The sequence below is a fragment of the Rattus norvegicus genome, chromosome 15, assembly GCF_021556685.1.
Source record: "Rattus norvegicus strain SHRSP/BbbUtx chromosome 15, alternate assembly SHRSP_T2T, whole genome shotgun sequence".
Classification (NCBI taxonomy): Eukaryota; Metazoa; Chordata; class Mammalia; order Rodentia; family Muridae; genus Rattus; species Rattus norvegicus.
The window spans coordinates 35332135-35353285 of record NC_141548.1 but is presented as its reverse complement, the minus strand read 5'-3'; the positions used below and the strand labels follow the sequence as shown (position 1 = coordinate 35353285).

Genomic DNA, 21151 nt, shown 5'->3' with positions numbered 1-21151 from the left:
AGTGGGGAAAGAGTCAGTTTCTCCTAGCTGTAGTCAGATCAAGGTGCAGAACTCTCAGCTCCTTCTCCAGCACCATGCCTGCCTGGATGCTGCCATGCTTCCTGCCATGATAATAATGGACTAAACCTCTGAACCTGTAAGCCAGCCCCAGTTAAATATTTGCCTTTATAAGAGTTGCCTTGGCCATGGTATCTCTTCACAGCAATGGAAACCTAACTAAGACAGAGAGGCAGGAGGACTGCAAGTTTGAGGCCAGCCTAGGATACACAGCAAAACTCTATCTCAAAAATCAACAAGCAGACAAGGGAGTGTTTGCACAAAAACACAGAACCCAGGTAAAAGTCAACTGACAGTGTGAGCATCTATAACCACAGCACTCCTCTGAGAAGACCAGAGAGGAGGACACAAGGGAATCCATGGAGGTTAGAGAAGCAGCACCTGACATCACAGTAGACAGGAAAAAGACAGCCTGCCTCAAACAAGGTTCAGAAGGTGAGGTCCAACAGACTGACTCTCTCTCTCTCTCTCTCTCTCTCTCTCTCTCTCTCTCTCTCTCTCACACACACACACACACACACACACACTTTTTTAAAATAATGAAAAAGAAGCTAAGGTGTTAAGTGTGGTGATTCCCTGCAGGCTTCGAGGCAGAAAGGGAAAAATGATCCATGAAGAGACAAGAATAAAACCCAGTTCAGCCCAGTTCTATTATAACAGGCACTGGATCAGGACTTCCAGAGTCTGGCCTAGATCATTTTACTTCAGCCATATTTAAGCAAAACCCAATTTTGGGGAAAAGAAGTATTCTGATGACAATGAACCCTGTGGGTAAAACACAGCTTTTACATCTCACATTACTGTGTATACTAAACATTACACACTCACACTGAAGAGCTTTGCAAGGACACAAGGCGTCATCGGTAAGCTGGTTCTTGTTAACTTGAAACAGTGCTCGGGATATGGGTCTAGGGAGAAGGCGTGAGGTAAACACAATGCCTGTGGGAGTCAGGATTGGCCTGGCCCTAAGACGACACAGAAGTCACTTAGGCTGTTGTGAAGCACAAGTAACATCACTCACAAGGATGAGTTTTATGGCCTAAAAGCAATGCCCTAGGGAAGGGGTGTGTGATAAGTAAAAACAAATTCTGGGAAATACCGTAGAGCCTGCCTCATCAATCATCAAAGGGTCCAGGACAGCCAGAACTGACATAGAGAAAAACCCTGTCTAGAAAAACAACAACAAAATGTTTACAACCAAAACATCATCAAATAAGACAAATGTTAACAAAAGATGTATAGGTATCTAGATGACTGGATGAGCTAGGGAGGGGCTGACACCCAGAGGGGCCTCTCCCTTCTTAGGGGAGAAGGAGAGGAGGTATGGGAAGGGGGGATTGGGAAGAGATGGGGGGAATGGATATTGGGATGTAGAGTGAACAAATAAATTAATGAAAAAAAAAACCTCTAAAATGTGACGTTAAAAGAAATGTAGGAACCTGTATAAATGGAGACATATACCATGCTCACAGGTTGGAGTGCTCACAACACAAAGATGTTGATTGTCCCTCTCCTCATCTGCTGATTTGAGTGACATTCTAAGCACTGTCCCAAATGTCAAGAGAATGAGAAAAAAATGTCTTAGTTAGGGTTTCTATTGCTACACAAACATCATGACCAAGAAGCAAGTTGGGAAGGAAAGGGTTTATTCAGCTTACATTTCCACATTGCTGTTCATCATCAAAGGAAGTTAGGATTGGAACTCAAGCAGGTCAGGAAGCAGGAGCTGATGCAGAGGCCATGGAGGGGTGCTACTTACTGGCTTGCTTCCCCTGGCTTGCTCAACTTACTCTCTTATAGAACCAAAGACAACCAGTCCAGGGATGGCACCACTCACAATGAGCCCTCCCCATCTCGATCACTAATTGAGAAAATGCCTTACAGCTGGGTCTCATGGAGGTGTTTCCTCAAGGGAGTCTCCTTTCTCTGTGTTAACTCCAGCTTGTGTCAAGTTGACACACAAAATCAGTCAGTACAAAAACCTACAGACTGGGAGAAGATACTTGTGAAGCACTTATTCATCAAAGCACTTTCATAATGTGAAAGACTCCTAAAACCAAACAATAACAAACAAAAACTATAAACTTGGGCGAGCAGGATGGTGTACTTCCGAAACCCCAGGATACAGGACAAGGTAGGAGGACTGAAAGTTCAGAAAAGTCTGGGACACATAACAAGTTCAAGACCAATCAGCATCACAAGGGGACAAAACAAACAAACAAGCAAGCAAACAAACAAACAAAAAACCCAGGTCAGGCATGGCAGAATCTTGACTAACCTGCATAAGGTCCTAGGCTCCATCCCCAGAAATTCAACAAATACATATAAATACATATAATATTGAAATTTAGCAAAAAACTGCTCATATAAAATAACCACTTGGCAAATAAAAATACCCTTAGATTGCCTAGGAAGTGCAAGGCCCTGGGTTCGGTCCCCAACTCCGAAAAAAAGAACCAAAAAAAAAAAAAAAATACCCTTAGAAAAGATGTTTGATTTCACTAGGAAATTACAAACTACAAGGCCCATGAGATACTTTTCCACATCAATTAGGAAAGACAAAAGTGCAAGGATGCAGGGCAACAGGAACTCTCACTCACTGCTGGAAGGAAGGCAGACAGTTAGTTCTGTTTGGATTCAGAACCCAGGACAAGGGACAGGTACACATCTTACATGCCAAAGCAGACTTGGCCTCTGTGTTCTCCCAGCATCCCTCAGTCCCTGCCTGGCATACCCTGCCCCCAACCGTGAACTTTTCAACTCAGGGACTCCTCCCTAAACAATCCAGACTTTCAGTCTTCCTGCTTGTGTGTTTTCTCTCCCCCCCCCCCCCCATTCCCTCTCTCCTCTTTCTCTCTTCCTATGGTGATTTCCCTGGCCTCCTTCTTTGAGGCCAGTGAACTTGTCCAAGAGCAGCTTCCCAACAAATCTTCTTTTAATATAATCGAATTGCTTGAATTGGTGGAGAAATAACTTATCAGGTACAGCCACTTTGGAAGACAGTGGGCAGTTTCTTACAAAATGTTCTTACTATATGATCTAGCTGCTGTATTCTTTGGTATTTACTCAATAGTTTAAAACTTATGTTCAGATAAAACACATACGTGGATGTTTTTAATAGTGTTATTCACAATTGCCAAAACTTAGAAGCAACCAAGATGCTTTTGGATGGTCAATGAGTAGACACTTGTAAAATGAAACATTACTACTGAATTAAAAAGTAATGAGCTGGGGCTGGGGATTTAGCTCAGTGGTAGAGCGCTTGCCTAGGAAGCGCAAGGCCCTGGGTTCGGTCCCCAGCTCCGAAAAAAAGAACCCAAAAAAAAAAAAAAAAAAAAGTAATGAGCTATCAAATCTCAAAACACATGGAGGAAACTTAAGATATCTTACTAAGTGTCAGAGCTAACATGAAAAAGCTACGTGACATATGATTCCACATATGATTCCAACACACGACAGTCAGGGAAAGATAAAGCTGTGGGCTGTGAGCTGATGGAGGAAGGATCAGGGCAGTTTTATGGCAAAGAGAACAGTCCTATGATGCTAAACTGGTGATACATAAAATACACTGTTTCACCACACACAGAGGGAATCCTAAGCCCCAGGCCTGGGGTAATAATGCTGTGTCTACATAGGCTTATCAGGGTGATGACTGTACTTACTACACACTGTAGGATGTGATGGACAGAGTGTCTGGCTGCTGGGTGATGATGTGGGAATATCTGTACATTCTGTTCAATTTTGTCATCCCATAAAATTTAAGTCTATTAATCTCTTAAGTTAATAGTATTTTATAGATTTAAGTTTAAACTCCAGTGGCTGGGGAGAGGGAAACGAATAGAGAATATAAACTGAAAAACTGATTCTAAAGGCCCAAGCAATCCTGAAGAACAAAGGAGAGGATTCATAATACTTGTAATTCTGTCTTGTATCACAAATGGGTAGCTTAAAACAACACATTTATTTCTTAGTGTTCTAGAGGCTGGGAAGTCCAAGATCAAGCTGGTCTGGTAAGGGTCTGCTTTTAGAAAAGGATCATGTGTCTTTCTTCAGTATCCTCATATACTGGAAGGAGCTAGTTACCCTCTGAGTACCCTGTGAGGGAACTAATTTTATTCATAGGAGTTCTGCTCTCATGACTTAATCACACCCCATAAATCGCATCTTAATATTACCATCTTGGTGGTTAAGATCTCAACACATGAATTTTGTAGAGAAATGAACATTTACACTATAGCACTCTCAGATAGCAATATTTGTTATGAATTATAAGAAGTTAAAAGTATGTGGTTTCAGGGAAGGAATAAAAGAATTAAAAACTCCAAAACCAAATCCATGCATAGGCACTTGATATAAGCCAAAGATGAGATTATAGCTCCATGGGAGAAACAGTCATTTTACAACTGATATGGAGTTAAGTGACAGCCCAGAAAACAAAAGGGAAGAAAAAAGAAAAAACTAAATTTGACTTTACATGATACTTCCACATAAATCTTCTATCTATATGTGACAGGTAAAACTTCAGGAATGCTGGGCATGGTGGCACACACATCCCTTTAATCTCAGTACTTGGGAAGTAGAAGCAGGTGAATCTCTGTGGGGTTGTGACAGGGCAAAAGGTTCCTCCATCTTGTCCTAGGTAAACGTCAAACTGTTCCCCCCGAAACCCCCTTTCTGACCTCCAACATTAAAAGTCCTGTGGGAAACTACCAAACCCAGTTCTAGAAACTTGGGGTCAAAATGCCCCAGCTACCTGCATTTGGCTTCTGTTAAAGGGATTGTTTGCTCTACTTCCTCTTGCAATTGCTAAGCAGGACTCAGGTTTTCTGTACTCTTTGCCTTTAAAAGCTCCCTGTAAAATGTACTAGAAGCTTCTCTGTGAGAAGGCAGTCTGTGGCCAGCTTACCCTCACTCTGGACTTCAGTTAGTACCATGTACCAGTCTATGTAGTGAACTGCAGGACAGCCAGGACTACATAATGAGACCCTGTCTCAAAAACAAACAAACAAAGCCCCAAAACTCTTCAAGAAAACAGGAAAATATTTTCACGAAGTTGAGATAAATAAAAGTATCTTCAAGAGGACCTACTAACCAAAAAACCAAAAACAAGGCCAAGAGTCTCAAATGGCACTCAGCATACAAACAATAATTGTGTGGCAAATTAACACATGGCACTAATCGTCATCAGTGAGGTGCACGTCAAAAACCACAATGCTGGCAGGCTGTCTGGTTAAGATGCACAGCTACAAGGTATGCTAAGGATTTCTATATGCTGCTGAGGGGGAAGGGCCAGGTCTTAGCAGCCATCTGCTTGAAAGCTGAATGTATACATAACCTCAAAACCAGCCCACATATAAATAAAGCCCACACCCACAATCATACAATAATATTGATAACTGTCAAATTCCAACTGAAAACTACCATAATGCCCACTAACATGAAAGTAGGTACACAGCAATACAACACCACCAGAAGCAATGAAACCGAACAAACCACAGCTATCTGCAAGGGCATGGGAACCATCCACACACATGACCTTCATAAAGAAGACCATGAGCAAAGGAACACAGTCAGTGCCATTCTACCTACAATACAGTCTATATCATATAATACAGGTCTATATCTGGTTTAAAGCCAGAAAAGCTACATTACAGTGTGCAGAGAAGCCTGCCAAGGTTCTTAAGGAGGAAAAGCAAGGAAGTGGAGAGGAGGGCCATCTATCCTTTGTTGAAGAGTATGGTGATGGCATCAAGATCTTCTAAGGTTCTGAAAGTCTTTAAATTTTACTTGTCAAGCTAATGCAGTAGCCACATGGGTGCTAGTTTCATGATACGTCATTCAGTTGAAGTTGTTTTGTGTAAGTCTTATTTTTCAGATGAGTTCTACCTATATTGCTCACACTGGTCTTGAACTACTGGGCTCATATGAAACTCCTATCTCAGCCTCCTGAGCTGGTACCACAGATAAATATGTCAGTGCTCCCAGCTGGTCCATATAATTTTTGTGTACACTTTATGTCTCACCAAAAAATGTTAAAATGATATAATCATCTGGGAATAAGCTTAGAGGAACGCCAGAAGAAATAAGTGGAAATTATAGAGACAAAGCAAGACTGCTTATTCCATACCTTGCCCTTTTGAGCAAGCCATCCCATGCAAGATTGACTGCACTTCACCTTAACGGGGCCATGTGGCCGATGAACTACTGCATGATGCAAAGCAATGTGAGACACATGTAAGGTAACCCCCAGGACTGTAACCTCAACAGAGACATTTTGATTTAACTGGTGTAGACTACAGACTGCCCCTCGAGGAAGTGTTCAATCCCCTGATGATTTTAATATGCATTCAAAGGAGACACCACTGCTAACAGCAGCAGCAGCAACAGCAACAAAAGCGTCCCACATATGAGAATCACTTTGGGGGGAGGAGTTATCAACATGCAAGTGCTCACTTCTCACCTAAAAGTCCTCATAGAGCTTCATGGGAGGAGGGACAGAACCACACCAGCCATGCTCTGCCCCTCCTTGCAGCGCTAGGCTAGTGCTTTCCTATCAAAGTAAGTACTGTGTGTACTTCAGCAAGTCAGCAGAGCAAACCAGAAGTGGGTGCATGCCTCGTAGGTCCAGTACTGGGAGGGCCAAAGCTGAAGCCCAGCCAGGGTCCACACTGCCTCATAGAGCAACAAAAGGCAAGGCTCAGTGAGTCAAAGTGCTTGCTTCTCAAGTCTCATGACTTCAACTTGGATCCTCAGAACCTATGCAAAAAGCCAGGCACAGTGGCATGTGTCTGTAGCCCTAAGACTCCTCCAAGCAGATGAGGGTCAGAGTCAGAAGAATTCCTTAGAAGCTCATGGCCACCCAGCCTGGGATAGAGTGTAGCAGTAGCAAACAGGAGAGAGACTGCCTCAGCAACAAGGTGCAAAGAGTCCCAGAGGCTGGGGAGAGAGTTCAATGGTTAGGGGGAAGATGTACTGATATTCGAGAGCACCCAAGTTCAGTTCCCAGCACCCACATCAGGAGGCTCATGATTGCCTGTAACTCCAGCTCCAAGGGATCTGATGCCCCCTCTTCTGTCCTCCCTGGGACCACACCAAGCACACCTCATTCCCTATATAGATATAAATAATTAGAAAAACAACGCCTCTTTAAAAAGAGAAGCAAACTGAATGGTCATTGATAAACTTAAGCTTAACCTTTTGGAGGGAGTCACAATTTAAATCATAAACAACATCAGGCCTAATCTATGTGCTCATTAAAAATTAGCCCAGAAATGTGGGGGTTGGGGAGAGGAGTCAATGACCCTGTGTATTTAGAGAAAAACAAAAACAAAACTTGATGGTTTATAATGCTATAGTATCAGTGAATTTTGAAAGCTGAGCTAGCAGCACGCAGGGCACAAAGGTTCTGTGCCCACTGAACACTGGGGAGCTAGGGAACCGGGAACTGTAGTCCTTGCTATCTGTAGAGCCAGACCTCACCCAAATCCCCACAACGGTTATCCCAAACCCTCCCTCCTACACCTTAGCTTTCCCTCTCAGTTAATAGAACCCATCCTTAGGGAGGTGTCACGTGCACTTTACAGGCTGCGGGTCTGCCTGCTCTCTTGGTCAGAGACCACACCAGATCTAGACCCTTAAGCTATAGAACCCATCTTCATAGTCACATGTACTTTGCAAAGGAGTTTCTATGTAACCATTCTTCGAGCTTTATTGTACACCTAGAACTGGGATGATTGTTGCCTGGAAACTTTTTTCCAAATTGTACTGTATTTAAAGACGCAGACAATAAACTGTCTAGCGTCTGGCTCCTGAAGTTTGATCCAGTCAAGTCGAACAGAACCAAATTTTCCTTCTTCCTTCATAGGAATCGCGTCCCTGCCAGCAGTGGAGTTTGTGGGGATTCCTTCTCCCTGCACTGGTGTGGCCCAGGTTTCAGTGGCTGAAGCGTTCTACAGCAACACTAGTGGCTGAAAACCAACCCATGGCTCCACTGAAATGAGCTTGAACGAACTGGCTTGAATGAACAGAAAGTAGTCTTTGAACCTCGAAACTACTTCCCTTTAACTGAATAATTTTAAATATACAAACATAGAACTCCCCAAGAAGCTAAATTAAACAGAAGGCTTGATTGGCACCTTTCTTACAAATGTCAGTTTAAAATGATATAAACAGAACAGATATCAAATAGCTTAATTTAAATGTTTTATTTAATTTCAAGTCTTCAAAGCTCTCCAAACACTGAACAGCTGTCACGTCTTGAAAAGACTTAATCATCGGCAGCTGGTGACGCGCAGGAACAGAGCAAAGGTGGGAAGTACAGCCGTGACTCACATGGAATGTTTCTCTGCAGACGAACACCAGAGTCCCCTTTCTCCACTCGCACCCATTCCTCAGCCTGTGTTCACTCCCGCTGCCCTCTGCCTCTTATTCCATTTCTTTATTACAGTAAGTGTGTAAAGAATGTCGTCAGACATCCCACCTCTCGCACATGCCAAGCAGGAGCCTTTCTCCCTCTTGGCACTTTCAGCATTGCAGGCTGGGCAAACACAGGAAAAAGGTTCCACTGCATGTGCTCAAACCTGGTCACTGTCCTGAGACACAGCAGTAGAACTCTCCTTGAGTATTCTTGTGCAAACCATCTTCTTCTCAAACTAGCAGAGAACTTCTCTGAAATTCTTCCTTTAACTTCTTACGATTTATACATCTCACTCACCTCCTGGACCTAGGTGTTTTCTAGAAGGCTACAGATTGAGACTTCTGATACATCCATGGCCCAAATCACACTCCAACTTGGAGAGCAATTCAGCTTTGGCATGCAGTGCCCCAAGGACACCAGGCTGCTGTGATCATCCAGCATCACATCCCTGAGGGTCCTGAGCAGCACCCAGGTCCTGCCACTCCCAGCAAGTGAAATCTACAGCTATGTCCTCAGAGATAAGCAACTCCATTTCTGGCTTCTGGACACCCACTGCTCTCTCTATGGTTCTCTTGATAACAGTATAGTCACAGGTGACAGAGGCTACAGCAGAGCCTCCTGGACTTCCTGAATGGGGACAGAACACAGCAATGGATCCCCAAGATGGTGGGCCGATGGCAGGTTCAGAGACATAGGCCCAAAACAGTCATATTTCAATCATAAACTCTAAGGTTACAAAATATTCACCTATATATACACACACATATATTTATATGTATATGTATGTATAAGTATGTATGTATGTATGTATGTACATGTCAATTACTGCCAGATCCTGCAGGGCTTGATTGAGTCCTGGAACCCTGACGGAGGTGGTGAGGATATGAATATGACATACATATATGAGGTGCAGTCCGTCCTATCTCAGTAGGAAGTCCCTGTGGGGACCAGTCTCGGGGATGCAGTGAGCATCAGAGAAGAAAACTGCAGTGGTTTGTCTTCCCACACCCTGACCCACCACTGACTCCCAGGGAAAGCTTGGCCCCTCAGGATGTGCCCACACGAACAATACACATTCACTTAGGACTTCTATTCTTCCTCTGACCTCTACACATTATAAATTTTAAAGATTATATAAGGCATCTATCAAGCCACTAAAATCAAATTTGGGCTTGACTTTCTTCTTATCTGAAATCTAGTCCCCCCCTGCTCCCCCCCAAAAAAAAAGAGAGAAGAGAAAGAGAAAAAAGGCTTTTGAGATAGGCTCTCGTGCAGCCCAGGCTGGCCACAAACTTGTTAAGCCAGTCATACAGCTAAGGATGGCCTTGCTCCTGATTTCTACCTTCCAAATTCTGGGATTACAGGCATCAGCCACCATGTCTGAGATGGCATTTTTTTTAAAATTGGCAGGTCCCATATAAAGGAATGGATTCTTATCTAGATAACAAAAGGAAAATAAAACATAATTTAGGTTGCAAATAAAATCTTAGAGTTCTTTTTTTTTTTTTTTTTGGAGCTGAGAACTGAACCCAGGGCCTTGCGCTTGCTAGGCAAGCGCTCTACCACTGAGCCAAATCCCCAGCCCCTTTAGAGTTCTTTATGATAAAAAATACACAAGGGATTGAGGGGATGGCTCGGGGAAAGCACTGGCTGTTCTTGCAGAGGACCTGGGTTTGATTTCCACCAGCTACATGGTGGCTCACTTCTGTAACTCCAGCTTCAGAAGACCTAAGCTGTCTTCTGACTCTCCCAGCACAGACACACAGACAGTGCACAGACACACATGCTGGCAAACACCCGTACTCATACAATAATAATAAAAAACTAAGAAAAATATAAAAGGACACTGTGCTCTTTGATTAAAATAAGTTTCATATTTTATATTTTAAAATGTTGGGCCAAGATAAAATTATATGAGGGTAAATTTGGAGCACAAGTGACAGAACCTGTGCAGCCCAGCTGTGAGTAAGCGCTCTCCCTAGACTCCTCCCTCATCAGGTTGGTCTACACCACAGTAGACTGAAATGTATCCTTTCATAGATTCCAAAACTGACATGCTCATTTCCCTACGTGTAGCTGTTTATCAACATTTCTTAAGCAAACCTATCTTGTGTTAAATGAGTGGCTATCATCTCACCGCCAAAATATATTCAAGCAAAAGTATTCGCCTTGGCTGGAAGCCAGGGTCCTTTGGGCGAAAGTCTGACTTGAATGATCTGAGAGTAAAGAGTAAGATGAGACATGGGAGTTGGGGGCTTGTGCTCTGAGGGAGGAGATCAAGTGAGTTCAGACCGGACCACTGTAATGGCTAACCTTGGTTGTCGATTTGACTCAGCTGGGATGAACTACAGCCCACGCCATTAGGCACTACTGTGAGAGATTTTCCTGACTGGACTGTTTGAGGACACCCTTTGAGTGGGAGCCCTCATTAAAAGGTGGAGAAGGAGCTTTTGCCTTTTGCTGACTTGCTCTCACTCTCTCTGGCACATTCATTTATCTTGCTTCTCCTGTAACAAAATTAATTTTGAGATGCCAATGTTTACTGAAGATCATCAGCTCTGCTGAAATCCTCAGGACTCTAGTGACAGACTAGGACCGTGAGAACCCCAGCCCCACCCACTGAACAACTGTGAGACCCCCAGCCCCATGGCATGAACGACGACTGGATTTTGGATTCTCAGCCTTTTAGTCACAAGACAGCCATTATTGTCTACCCAGATCACAGCCTGGGTAGTCCCTCTAATAAATCATATAAAAATAATATATTATGTATTATATTAAAGACTTACTTAAATGTGTATTTTTTGGTATATGGGTGTTTTTCTGCATGTATGATTGCATACCAGAAGAGAGCACAGGATACCAAAGAAGTAGTGACAGACTGCAGTTTCAGACAGTTGTGAGCTAGCCAGTGGGTGCTGGGAATTGAACTCAGGACCTCTGGAAGAACAGTCAGTGCTCTTAACTACTGAGCCATCTCTCCAGCTCTCTATATTCTTTTTTCATTCTATCACTTCTGCTCCTTTAGAGGACCCTGACTATAGGGTTGAGAACTACAGAATGAGAGCCTCTCTTAAAAGCAAGAGGGAAGGCGGCAGACAAGCTAGCTGGCTGGCTTAGTGGTACACACCTGTGATCAGAATCTGGGGAGACAGAGGAAGGAAGATCATTCAAGGTCATTCCCAACTACTCAAATTCAAAGGCAGTCAAGGTACAAGAGACTTTGTCTAAAACACACAAAGAAGGAAGAGAATCTCCTAGCCCGGCATGACCTAAGTGTGACGTAACAAAAGCAGTTACAAAGTAAAATTCGAAACTTATTTACAGGAGTGCAGTCACACTAGCGAGCTGGATAAATCCTCAGGGCATCGCTTTGTGATCTAGAAAGGAGAAGACTGAGACAACTACTGTAAATACCTTCAAAAAATAAAATAAAATACTGAAAGCTGACCCATTCTCCACAGTCCCCAAAGAAACAACTGGAGAAAAATAGTGCTCTTGGAAACACACACACACACACACACACACACACACACACACACACACACACACAGAGCAAGTTTGTTTGAGAAGTTCAACGAAGTCTCAGAAATCGAAGAAACACCAAAGAAGGAAAGTAACATGGAAGTCTAAAGTCTGATGGAAATCAACAAACAGATGTAGAGGGAGCAAATTATCAGGGAGTTTATATGATGTTTCCTCAAGTTGAAGAGAAACAAGACTGTGTAGATCTCTATGGAGCTCTTGAATCAAAGACAAGGGAAAAAACAAATTTAAATATGTGGTTCAAGAATTTCAAAGAAAGCTAGGGGAAAAATTATTAAAATCTTTAGAAAACAATGCAGGTTCCATGCAATAGGCTCCTAGTCACCAGCAAACCTACCAGCAAGGGACACCAGTGCCCAAAGGTATAGCCTAGACTCTCATATCTGGATTTTACTCTTACCAGTTATAACCCACAGCAAAGGAGGCTTCGATCACAGGAGCAATGAGTTTTGCAGCTGTCATGATGTATTTTTCTGCCATGGCTTTCCTGTATTATAAACACAAAGGAGTTATATTTAGATATGAGTATAAATTACATAAAAGTAATTTACATTTAATTCTCAACATTTAAGTAGAACGATTATCTATCAAAACTAACACACCACAGAAGCTCAGTAGAGGACAGACAGTCACATAAGAAAGGTGTTCATAAAGGCTAGGAGTGAGCAGGCCTGCCTCCTTGCACTGAGAAGAGAAATGCAGGCGGATCTCTGAGTTCAGGACAGCCTGGGCTATATTGAGAAACCCTTCTCAAAAAAAAAAAATAAACAAAAAACAAAACAAACAAACAAACAGGCAAACAAACAAACAAGCAAAAACGACCGAAAACTAAAACTAAAATGAAAGCAAAGAAAGACCAGGAGTGGTGGTGTATATAATCTTAGCACAAGTGTAGTAGAGGCAGGAGGATCATGAGTTTGAGGTCAGTCAGTCACAGGTCACTCTAGATTACACAGTAAAATCCTGTCCCTCAAAACAAGGGTTAGGGATGCAGCTCAGTATTACAGCCTTGCCCATCATGACTAAACCTGGCTCATTCCCAGAACTACCACTCACACATCCTGAGAGACATGTTTGTAAGTCACACTGAAAACAGCCAGCAAACGCAGCTAGCTATGTGAGTGCCTCCTGGGATACCTGTGTGCCTTTCTTCTGCTGGATGATGCCTCTGACAAGGTAAAGAAGTAATGAAACACAGACAAGTTCCATAGCTATATTTACATAACCGACTTACGAACACGAAAGTGAGCTGTAACCACTATGGAGGAAATAGTGTATAGGCCTGGGCAGGTGATCAGCCGTTACCGTTTGCTTAGCAAGCACAAGGAGGACCTGAGTTGGGTTCCCTAGCACTTACATAAAACGTCAGAAGACACATTCCTGTAATCCAGCACTGGGTGCAGAGAGGTGAGGATCCTAGAGGTTCACCGAGTGGTCACTCCAGCCACTGGCTGAGCCCCAGATTCAGGGGAGAGTGAAAGAGGGTAAGCAACATTGACTTCTGACCTCTACACTTGCACATCCAGGCACCTATGTGTACATGTACACACATGCACACACATAAACCACACACACACAACCCCCCAAAAGAAACTGTTGTTATTGTTGTTATTGTTCTGTTTTGTTTTTTGAGACTAGGTTTCTCTGTGTATCCCTGCCTGATCTTGAACTCACAGGGATCCACCTGTCTTTACCTCCTAAATGATGGGATTAAAGACCTAGACTAGGGCTGGAGAGATGGCTCAGTGGTTAAGAGCACTGACTGTTCTTCCTAGAGGTCCTGAGCTCAATTCCCAGCAACCACATGGTGGCTCACAACCATCTGTAAAGAGATCTGAGGCCCTCTTTGGTGTGTCTGAAGACAGCTACAGTGTACTCACATACATAAATAATTCTTTAAAAAAAGACCTAGACTAGGTCACCACACCCAGCTGCATGTTACGTTTGAAAGTATATATGTATGTGTCTGTCTGTCTGTTATAAAATGCACATTGTCACCATCACTGGAAAACGCCAGTAGTATTCCAAAGGGGATACGCCAGTTTACAATGATAGATGATATTTATCTTAGTCTGCTTTTCTCACATTTATAGACACAGCAGTTTTTAAAATGGACTCAAGGGTAGAGAAGTTCAGTAGTTAAAGAGCACACTCGTTCTCTTCCAGAAGACTGGACTTCAATTCCCAGCATCCACATGGTGGCTTTTAACCCCAGTTCTGTGGGATCTAATGTTCTTTTCTGGATTCTACTGGCAGAGGGCATGTATGTGGTATATACATATGCATGCAGGTAAACACGGATCCACACATATAATAAAAAATATTAAAAGGAAAACCAGTTTATTATTCCATTTATATAAGGTATCTACACTACTGAGATCACAGACAGAATGTAGAACGGTGGTTTCCAGAGAGTAATGTCTGAGTACGCACTGGGAGCTGCTGGGTACTGAGTGTGTGAAAATGAGTAGAGAGCTGGAGATTAGTTACACAGTAACATAAAGGTACTCTATACTATTCATCTGTATACTATCCATCTGTATATGCGAAGCCTTTAATCCTAGCCCTCAGAGACAGAGACAGGCAAGTTTCAGGACAGCCAGGGCTATAGAGAGTCCCTGTATTGAGGGAGGGGAGTAAAGTAAATGTTTCAGTATCAGGCACAGTGACTCACATCTGAACCCCAGAAGGCAGGAAGACCATAAACTCCAGCCCAGCCTGGACTACAGGGTAAGACCTGTCTAAGTAAATACATTTCAGGATGGTATATCTTACATTGTATCTATTCTGTCACAATTAAGAAAACCAAAGGTTGCCCTCTACCATGTAACTTACATATCACATGCTCACTAACTCTTAGACCTTTCAGATGTTTGATGGAGGACAGCCGTGTGAGGAAATGCATTAGAATAGGAAACAAGGTCTGATGTGCTGCTGCTCTCCTACAGTCAGAGTGCTAGACAAGAGACAGTAAAACCCTCAAAATAAGAAAGAAAAAGAAACAGACAGAGACATGTGGCAAAGAGCTCCCAAAACTTTCTGAATTTCCTCCATGCTAGAAGTATGCTTTTTTTCTGACCATGAGTTATGCTAATGAGATGATGTCTCATGGTCCCTAAAAAGGTTCAAAGAAGAATCTGATCACTTGGGAGGGTGGGTTCAGAAGGACCAGGGTTCAAGACCATCCTTACTAACAGAACAAGTTTGAAAACAGCATCTTTTACATGAGACCCTGTCTCAATGGGGATAAAAATGGAGCTGGATTGACAGAAATCAACATATGTGATCAAATGTTTAGAATTTTTAGTCACTCATCCTGTAGTGGTTTGAGTAAGAATGCTCCTAAGAGGCATTTGGATGTATTTGGATGTGGAAATCTTTGAAAGGATTAAAAGAATTAGGAGATGTGGCCTTGTTGAAGAAAGTCACTTGTTGGAGGCCCAAGCTCTCTATCTCTGCCCATGGGTCAGGGTCTGGCTCTCAGCTACTTCTCCAGCACCATGCCCACTTGCCTGCTGCCATGCTCCCCTCACCATGATGGTCTAAACCCCTGAAACCATTAGCAAGCCCTAATTAAACACTCTCCTCATAAGAGTTGCCATGGCCATGCAACAGAACAGTGACTAAGACATATCCCAATGTCTAGAGGAAAGGAGCTGACTGATGCAAAGAGCCATCAGCAATGGCCAGCAACGTAGTCAGTCATGTCTCCCTCCAATGCAGAGCCTTGCATAGGGAGGTCCAGGCTGGTGAACACAAAGGTTGTAATTAGGTGACCCAGGAGAGGACATGGGACCTTACAAGTGTCCCCAGGAGCTCATGCTGTGTCCCTTGCCTCTTGCTTGCTTGTTCCTTAGCTGCATCCTTCACAACAAACTAGCACATAGAAACACAGGGTCTCCCCAAGTTCTGTGCACTTTCAGCAAATTACAGATCCTAAGAAGGGTCGGTTAAAAAACAAAACAAAACAAACAACAACAACAAAAACCCAAAAGAAACCAAACCAAAACTAGACAAAAACCTGTCTCAGAACAGAAGGCCTTGCTTACTGCTGACTGTATTTGGGGATGAAGATGCTTGTGGGACTGAGCCCTTAACTGTGGGGTCTGCATGAACCTGGGTGGAATGAAAAGTGAATTTTTGGCCACTCACTTAATGTCCAGAGACTTGTATAATCTTGGTGTGGAAAAGGCGCATATTTGGTGTTAGAACTAGAAACAGCACATACATACAGACATGCATTCACATGTGCACAGTGCACATGCACAGACACACATGACATGATAGAAGGAGGAGAAGTTATGGAAAAGAAGATAAAGTGTTAATACAATCAAATTTCATTATTCACATGTGTGAAAAATAAAAATAAAGAAGAGAGGGGTTGGGGATTTAGCTCAGTGGTAGAGCGCTTGCCTAGGAAGCACAAGGCCCTGGGTTCGGTCCCCAGCTCCAAAAAAAAGAACCAAAAAAAAAAAAAAATAAAATAAAATAAAATAAAATAAAAAAGAGAAAACAATAAAATAGGAAAGGGGATAACATTTGAAATGTAAAAAAAAAAAAAAAAAGGAATCTGAAAAAAGAACTGAACTTATTTCTAGAAAAAAAAAACAAACAGTAAAATAAATGGTTTTCCTTAAACTTGACATTTAACTGTCAGGCAAGACAAAAATGCATATGACATTTTTTTTTATTTTAAACAAAATAAAGGTAACTAAATTGTAACACAATACCAAATGGACAAAGAAAGAGAATTACAGAGAAATGGTTAAGAATAGCTAATAATACCAGGCCTGGAAAAGTAGGCCTGTAATCTCAGTTTGAGGCAAGAAGATCACAAGTTCAAAGGCAGCCTGGGTTACTGAATAAACCCAAGGGTAGCTTAGTGAACCCACATCAAAATAAAAAGAAAAGGTTAGAGATGTAGTCATGGTAGAGCAGGGGGCCTGGGTTTAACCATCCCACTGCTAAACATACAAAATGACATGAAGAACTGGGCTGTAGGAGACCAGGACTAAGGAAGAAGAGAACCCGTAAGGTGGGGGAATGTGGGTAACAGCTCAGCTCAGGAAACAGATGCAACTAACCTTTGATTTGGTTTGGTTTGGATTTTTTGAAACAGGGCTTCTCTATGTTGCCTGGCTGACCTGGAACTCCTTTTGTAGACCAGGCTAGAATTGAGAGACCCTCCTGCCTCTGCATCCTGAGTGTGGGGTTAAAGGTACTTATCATCACTCCTGACTACTGACAAGCTTTATAAGAATCAATGACAAGGTAGTCATTTTCTAAAATCTAAAGCCATATTAGTTAGTGGCTGAAATGTTACCTTTCACGTTCCATTTGCCTAAGATGGTCATTTTTTATAGCTTCAATCAATAAGTTAGTATGGGGATCATCCTAGAAAAAGAAAATTGAAAATTAAGTCAGAAATAAAAATTAAAAACTTAAGATTTCTAATCAAAGCCCAACAACTAGATGTACATATCACCAGTGCATGCACTCATCTGTGGCCCTTACATGGGCAGAACTTGGTTCTGTGGTTCAATGACTGCCTGTCACACGCTCCCTGGAACGAGTACATATTCTGGACAGCAGATAAAAGGGCCAGGCCAGACAGAACAGTGCCAGTACGCAGCACTGGGGCTGTGTGTATAATATGTGATACTATAAGTTCTAGTTTAAATGCAAGTCTGTTCATGGTTATTCACTACTTATTGTAAACCACACGACTCCCTGTTGAGAATCAGGACAAGGCTGGGGACCATACAGCCTGCTGACACAGTACCAACTTGAGCACAGAAGGCTTGGATGTCAGCACCACCTAGACAAACACCCATGGTCTTTAAATAACACACACCATTTTCCTCAGTATGAAAAGGATGCATAATAACCCATATTTACCCAGCATTCTGTTCCCTGTATACTTTCAACATTTTACATTTGTTGGTCATTCAACCTCACAATTCTATAGGGCGTGTTACTACAGCTGGTCCACCTTAAGGGCCTGAGCAGCGAGGACAGCAAATTCTGAGTGACAGGCCAGGTATCAGGCTTCACAGCCTTCAGTAACTCTTTTCTAGGAACAATAGTACCCCTATATGATATCAGGAAAAACTTATGTCTGGGAGGACAGAGGGAGAGGGGGGCGGCAGGGAAGGGAGAGACGGAGAGACAGAACACTCAGTTAAGTATTTGCTGTGCAAGTTTGAGGGTCCAGGTCAGACTCCTGGCACCCATGTAAGAATCACAGTGTTGGGGAAGTAGAGCCAGGAATGATCCTTGAGGCTTGCTGCCCAGCCAGTCTTGCTGTATCAGTAAGTTCCAGGTTTTGAGACCTTATTGTCTCAAAAACTATGGTAGAGAGCTACTGGGTAAGATACCCATTATTAACTTCTGGCCTTCATATCATAGGTATACACACGTATACATATATACATACATAGAGAGAGAGAGAGGAGGGGGGAGGGAGGGAGAAAGGAGAGTGAATTTTGAGGCTAACCTGGGCTACATGATGAGTTCCAGGTTACCTAAATTTAAGAGACACTCATAAACAACAGAGTTCAATTCTATTAAGTTGAAAAAATACCACTTTGACCTATAAATAAAGGAAATTTCATGTAGTTTGACTTAATGTAATAGAATGGAAACAATTTACACATAAATATTTGGGAAATTTCTTCAAAGTATTAAGAAAAAAGAAGAGGAAGAGGAGAAAGAAGAAGAAGAAGCAACGGCATCCAACTGCTCATAAACTAATGTTTCTATTTTGGTGTATTTCTACCAGTTTCTCATGCGTAAAATACAGGCCTGTACCTCTTAATATTATATAATATTCCCTCTTTAAGGTCTTTAAGAATAAGACTTTTCAGAGGCCAAGGGTGTATAGGATGTAGTTCAGTGGTAGAATGCTTCTTGTGATCCATGAAGCCCTGAGTTTGAACTCCAAGACTATTTAAGACTGGAGATAGAGGCATATGCTTATAATCTTAGCATTCAGGAAGTAAAGGCAGGATCAGAAATTCAAAACCACCCCTAGCTACAGAGCAAGTTTGAGGCTAGCCTGGGCTAATAAGATCCTATGTCAAACAAAACAAAACAAGAATTTGTGGTTCCATGGTAGATGGGTGGGGTATATAGCTCAGTGGTAGAGCATGTGTAAGGCTTTAGTGTCAACCTTTAGTACTACTGCTCTAGTTTGCTTCTTACTGTTCTGATAAAAACACTGACCAAACCAACGTTAAGGTATGGAAAGTTTTATTTAGCTTGAAGGTTTCAGTCCATCATTGATGGAATCCAGGGCAGGGCCTTCAGGCAGGAGCCTGGCATCAAGGAACAGAAGCAGAGGCCACGAAGAGTGCTCCAGGGGTGGCACTGACCACATTGATCTGGGCCTCCTATCAAACCTGAATCAAGAAAATGCCTCACAGCCCCGCCTACAGGCCAACCTGATGGAAACAGGTTCTCGGCAGAGGGTCCCTCTTCCCAGGTGGCTCCAGTTGGGTCAAGCTGACAAAAACTAATCAGGAAAAAGTTCCACAGTCACATGGTCTAGGTATAGTCAAATATTACTTTTTAATGATTCTTTTTTAAAAAGTTTTGACTAAAATTGTGTGGTCTGTTTTAACCGTATTGCTAGTTCTATTTCAACAGTCCCATTCTCAACTCAGTTTAAATAGCAAATGAACTATATCAACGACCCTCAGGAAATTCCAATTAGCTCATTTACAGAAACGGACAGACAGACAAGCAGGAGATGCTGTTAACTCTCATTTCCATACTCACACTGGGGGAGATATATTTATCGTCTTCGTCAATTTCCAACGGAACAGCAATTAACTTTTGGAATGCCTTCTTCATTTTCTCTCGATCTCCAATGGCGAAGCAGCTGAGAATGAGGTTGAAGCCTGCCTTCAGGCTTGGGGCCATGCTCATGATGTGCTCGAATGAGTTGATGGCGTCTGAGTACTGACCGGTCTTTATAAACGTGATCCCGATGTTCTGCATTATTTTAATCCTAAACAAGGAGAAACATCGATCAGCCTGAACAGTGGAAATCCCTGCTACGATGCTCGGCTGCACCTCTCTGTCTTTTTCTCATTTTACTCTTTAACTTCTAAAAGCTTTTTAATAGTGTCACAGGAGATCACAAAATTTAGTGATTACTGCCGTATTTACACATGTGGGACAATCACCACATATTACTCTAGGAAGAAAACCTTTGTCCCCATCCTTACAGTGAGCGCTAGGCAGCCACTAGTCTACTTTCTGTCTCTGCCTTTCCTAGTTATTGCCTATAAATAGAATTCTATGAAGTGTCGGGTTTCATTCCCTGACACAATCCTGAGGTTCCTCTATACTGTAGTGTTGGTGATTCACCATCTTTAAAAAAATCACTAAATAGTATTGTATAGTGTAGATATAGTATACTTTATTTTATTTTTTGAGACAGAGTCTCAATATGTAGCCCTGGCTAGTTTGGTGGCTTGGGACTCTATGTAGACCAGGCAGGCCTTGGACTCAGAGTACTGGAATGAAAGCTATGTGCTACCACACCTGGCCTTACCATATCTTCTTATCCACTGCCTACCTGGTGGAATTTTAGGTTACTTCCACTGTTTTGATACTATGATTAATGTTACTATGCATATGTACATATAAATCTTTGAAATTGTGTAAATTTTTATTTCCTCTAGGTATATGACTAAGAATAGAATTGTTGGCCGTATGGTAAATGTTTACCTTTTAAGATCAGCCTGTCTTCCAAGTAACTGTACCATTTCACATATCCAATGCATGGGATTTCTAACTTATCAGCATCTCCATCAATACCTGTCCTTTTGCGTCATTTCTAGTGGATATGATCCCACCTCATTTCCAAGTGAATCTGAACAGAATCTCACTGTTTAGCAGACTGCATCAGGATCAATCATCCCATGAATGGAACCCTCCTCAAGTTCTTCCTTTGAGCAGTCCTCAGTAGCTACCGCCTTGGCTACATTGCTGCTGCGCACACCGCCTCAGCTATGGTAAAGCATGTAATGTGTGCCCCCAGATTACGTTTCCCTGACATGCTCAAATTCTTGGCCTTACCTGAGTTAAGGGTACTTCTAGAGTATCATGTAAGTTAGGTGACAC

At 42.4% G+C, this 21151-nt stretch overlaps 1 protein-coding gene across 15 annotated transcripts in view; it reads right to left on the bottom strand.

The window, feature by feature from the left end:
- Ift88 (intraflagellar transport 88) overlaps window positions 1-21151 on the bottom strand; it is a 94901-nt gene that overhangs the window by 49377 nt on the left and 24373 nt on the right. For all 15 annotated transcript variants that reach the window (XR_015638020.1, XR_015638022.1, XR_015638018.1 and 12 more), the window contains 3 exon segments: window positions 19799-20030; window positions 17343-17413; window positions 12420-12506 (listed from right to left, as the gene is read on the bottom strand). Coding sequence is in view for 7 of the 15 variants with exons in the window: in XM_087585685.1 (XP_087441811.1) it covers window positions 12420-12506; window positions 17343-17413; window positions 19799-20030 (390 nt within the window). In the remaining 8 variants the exon portion in view is untranslated.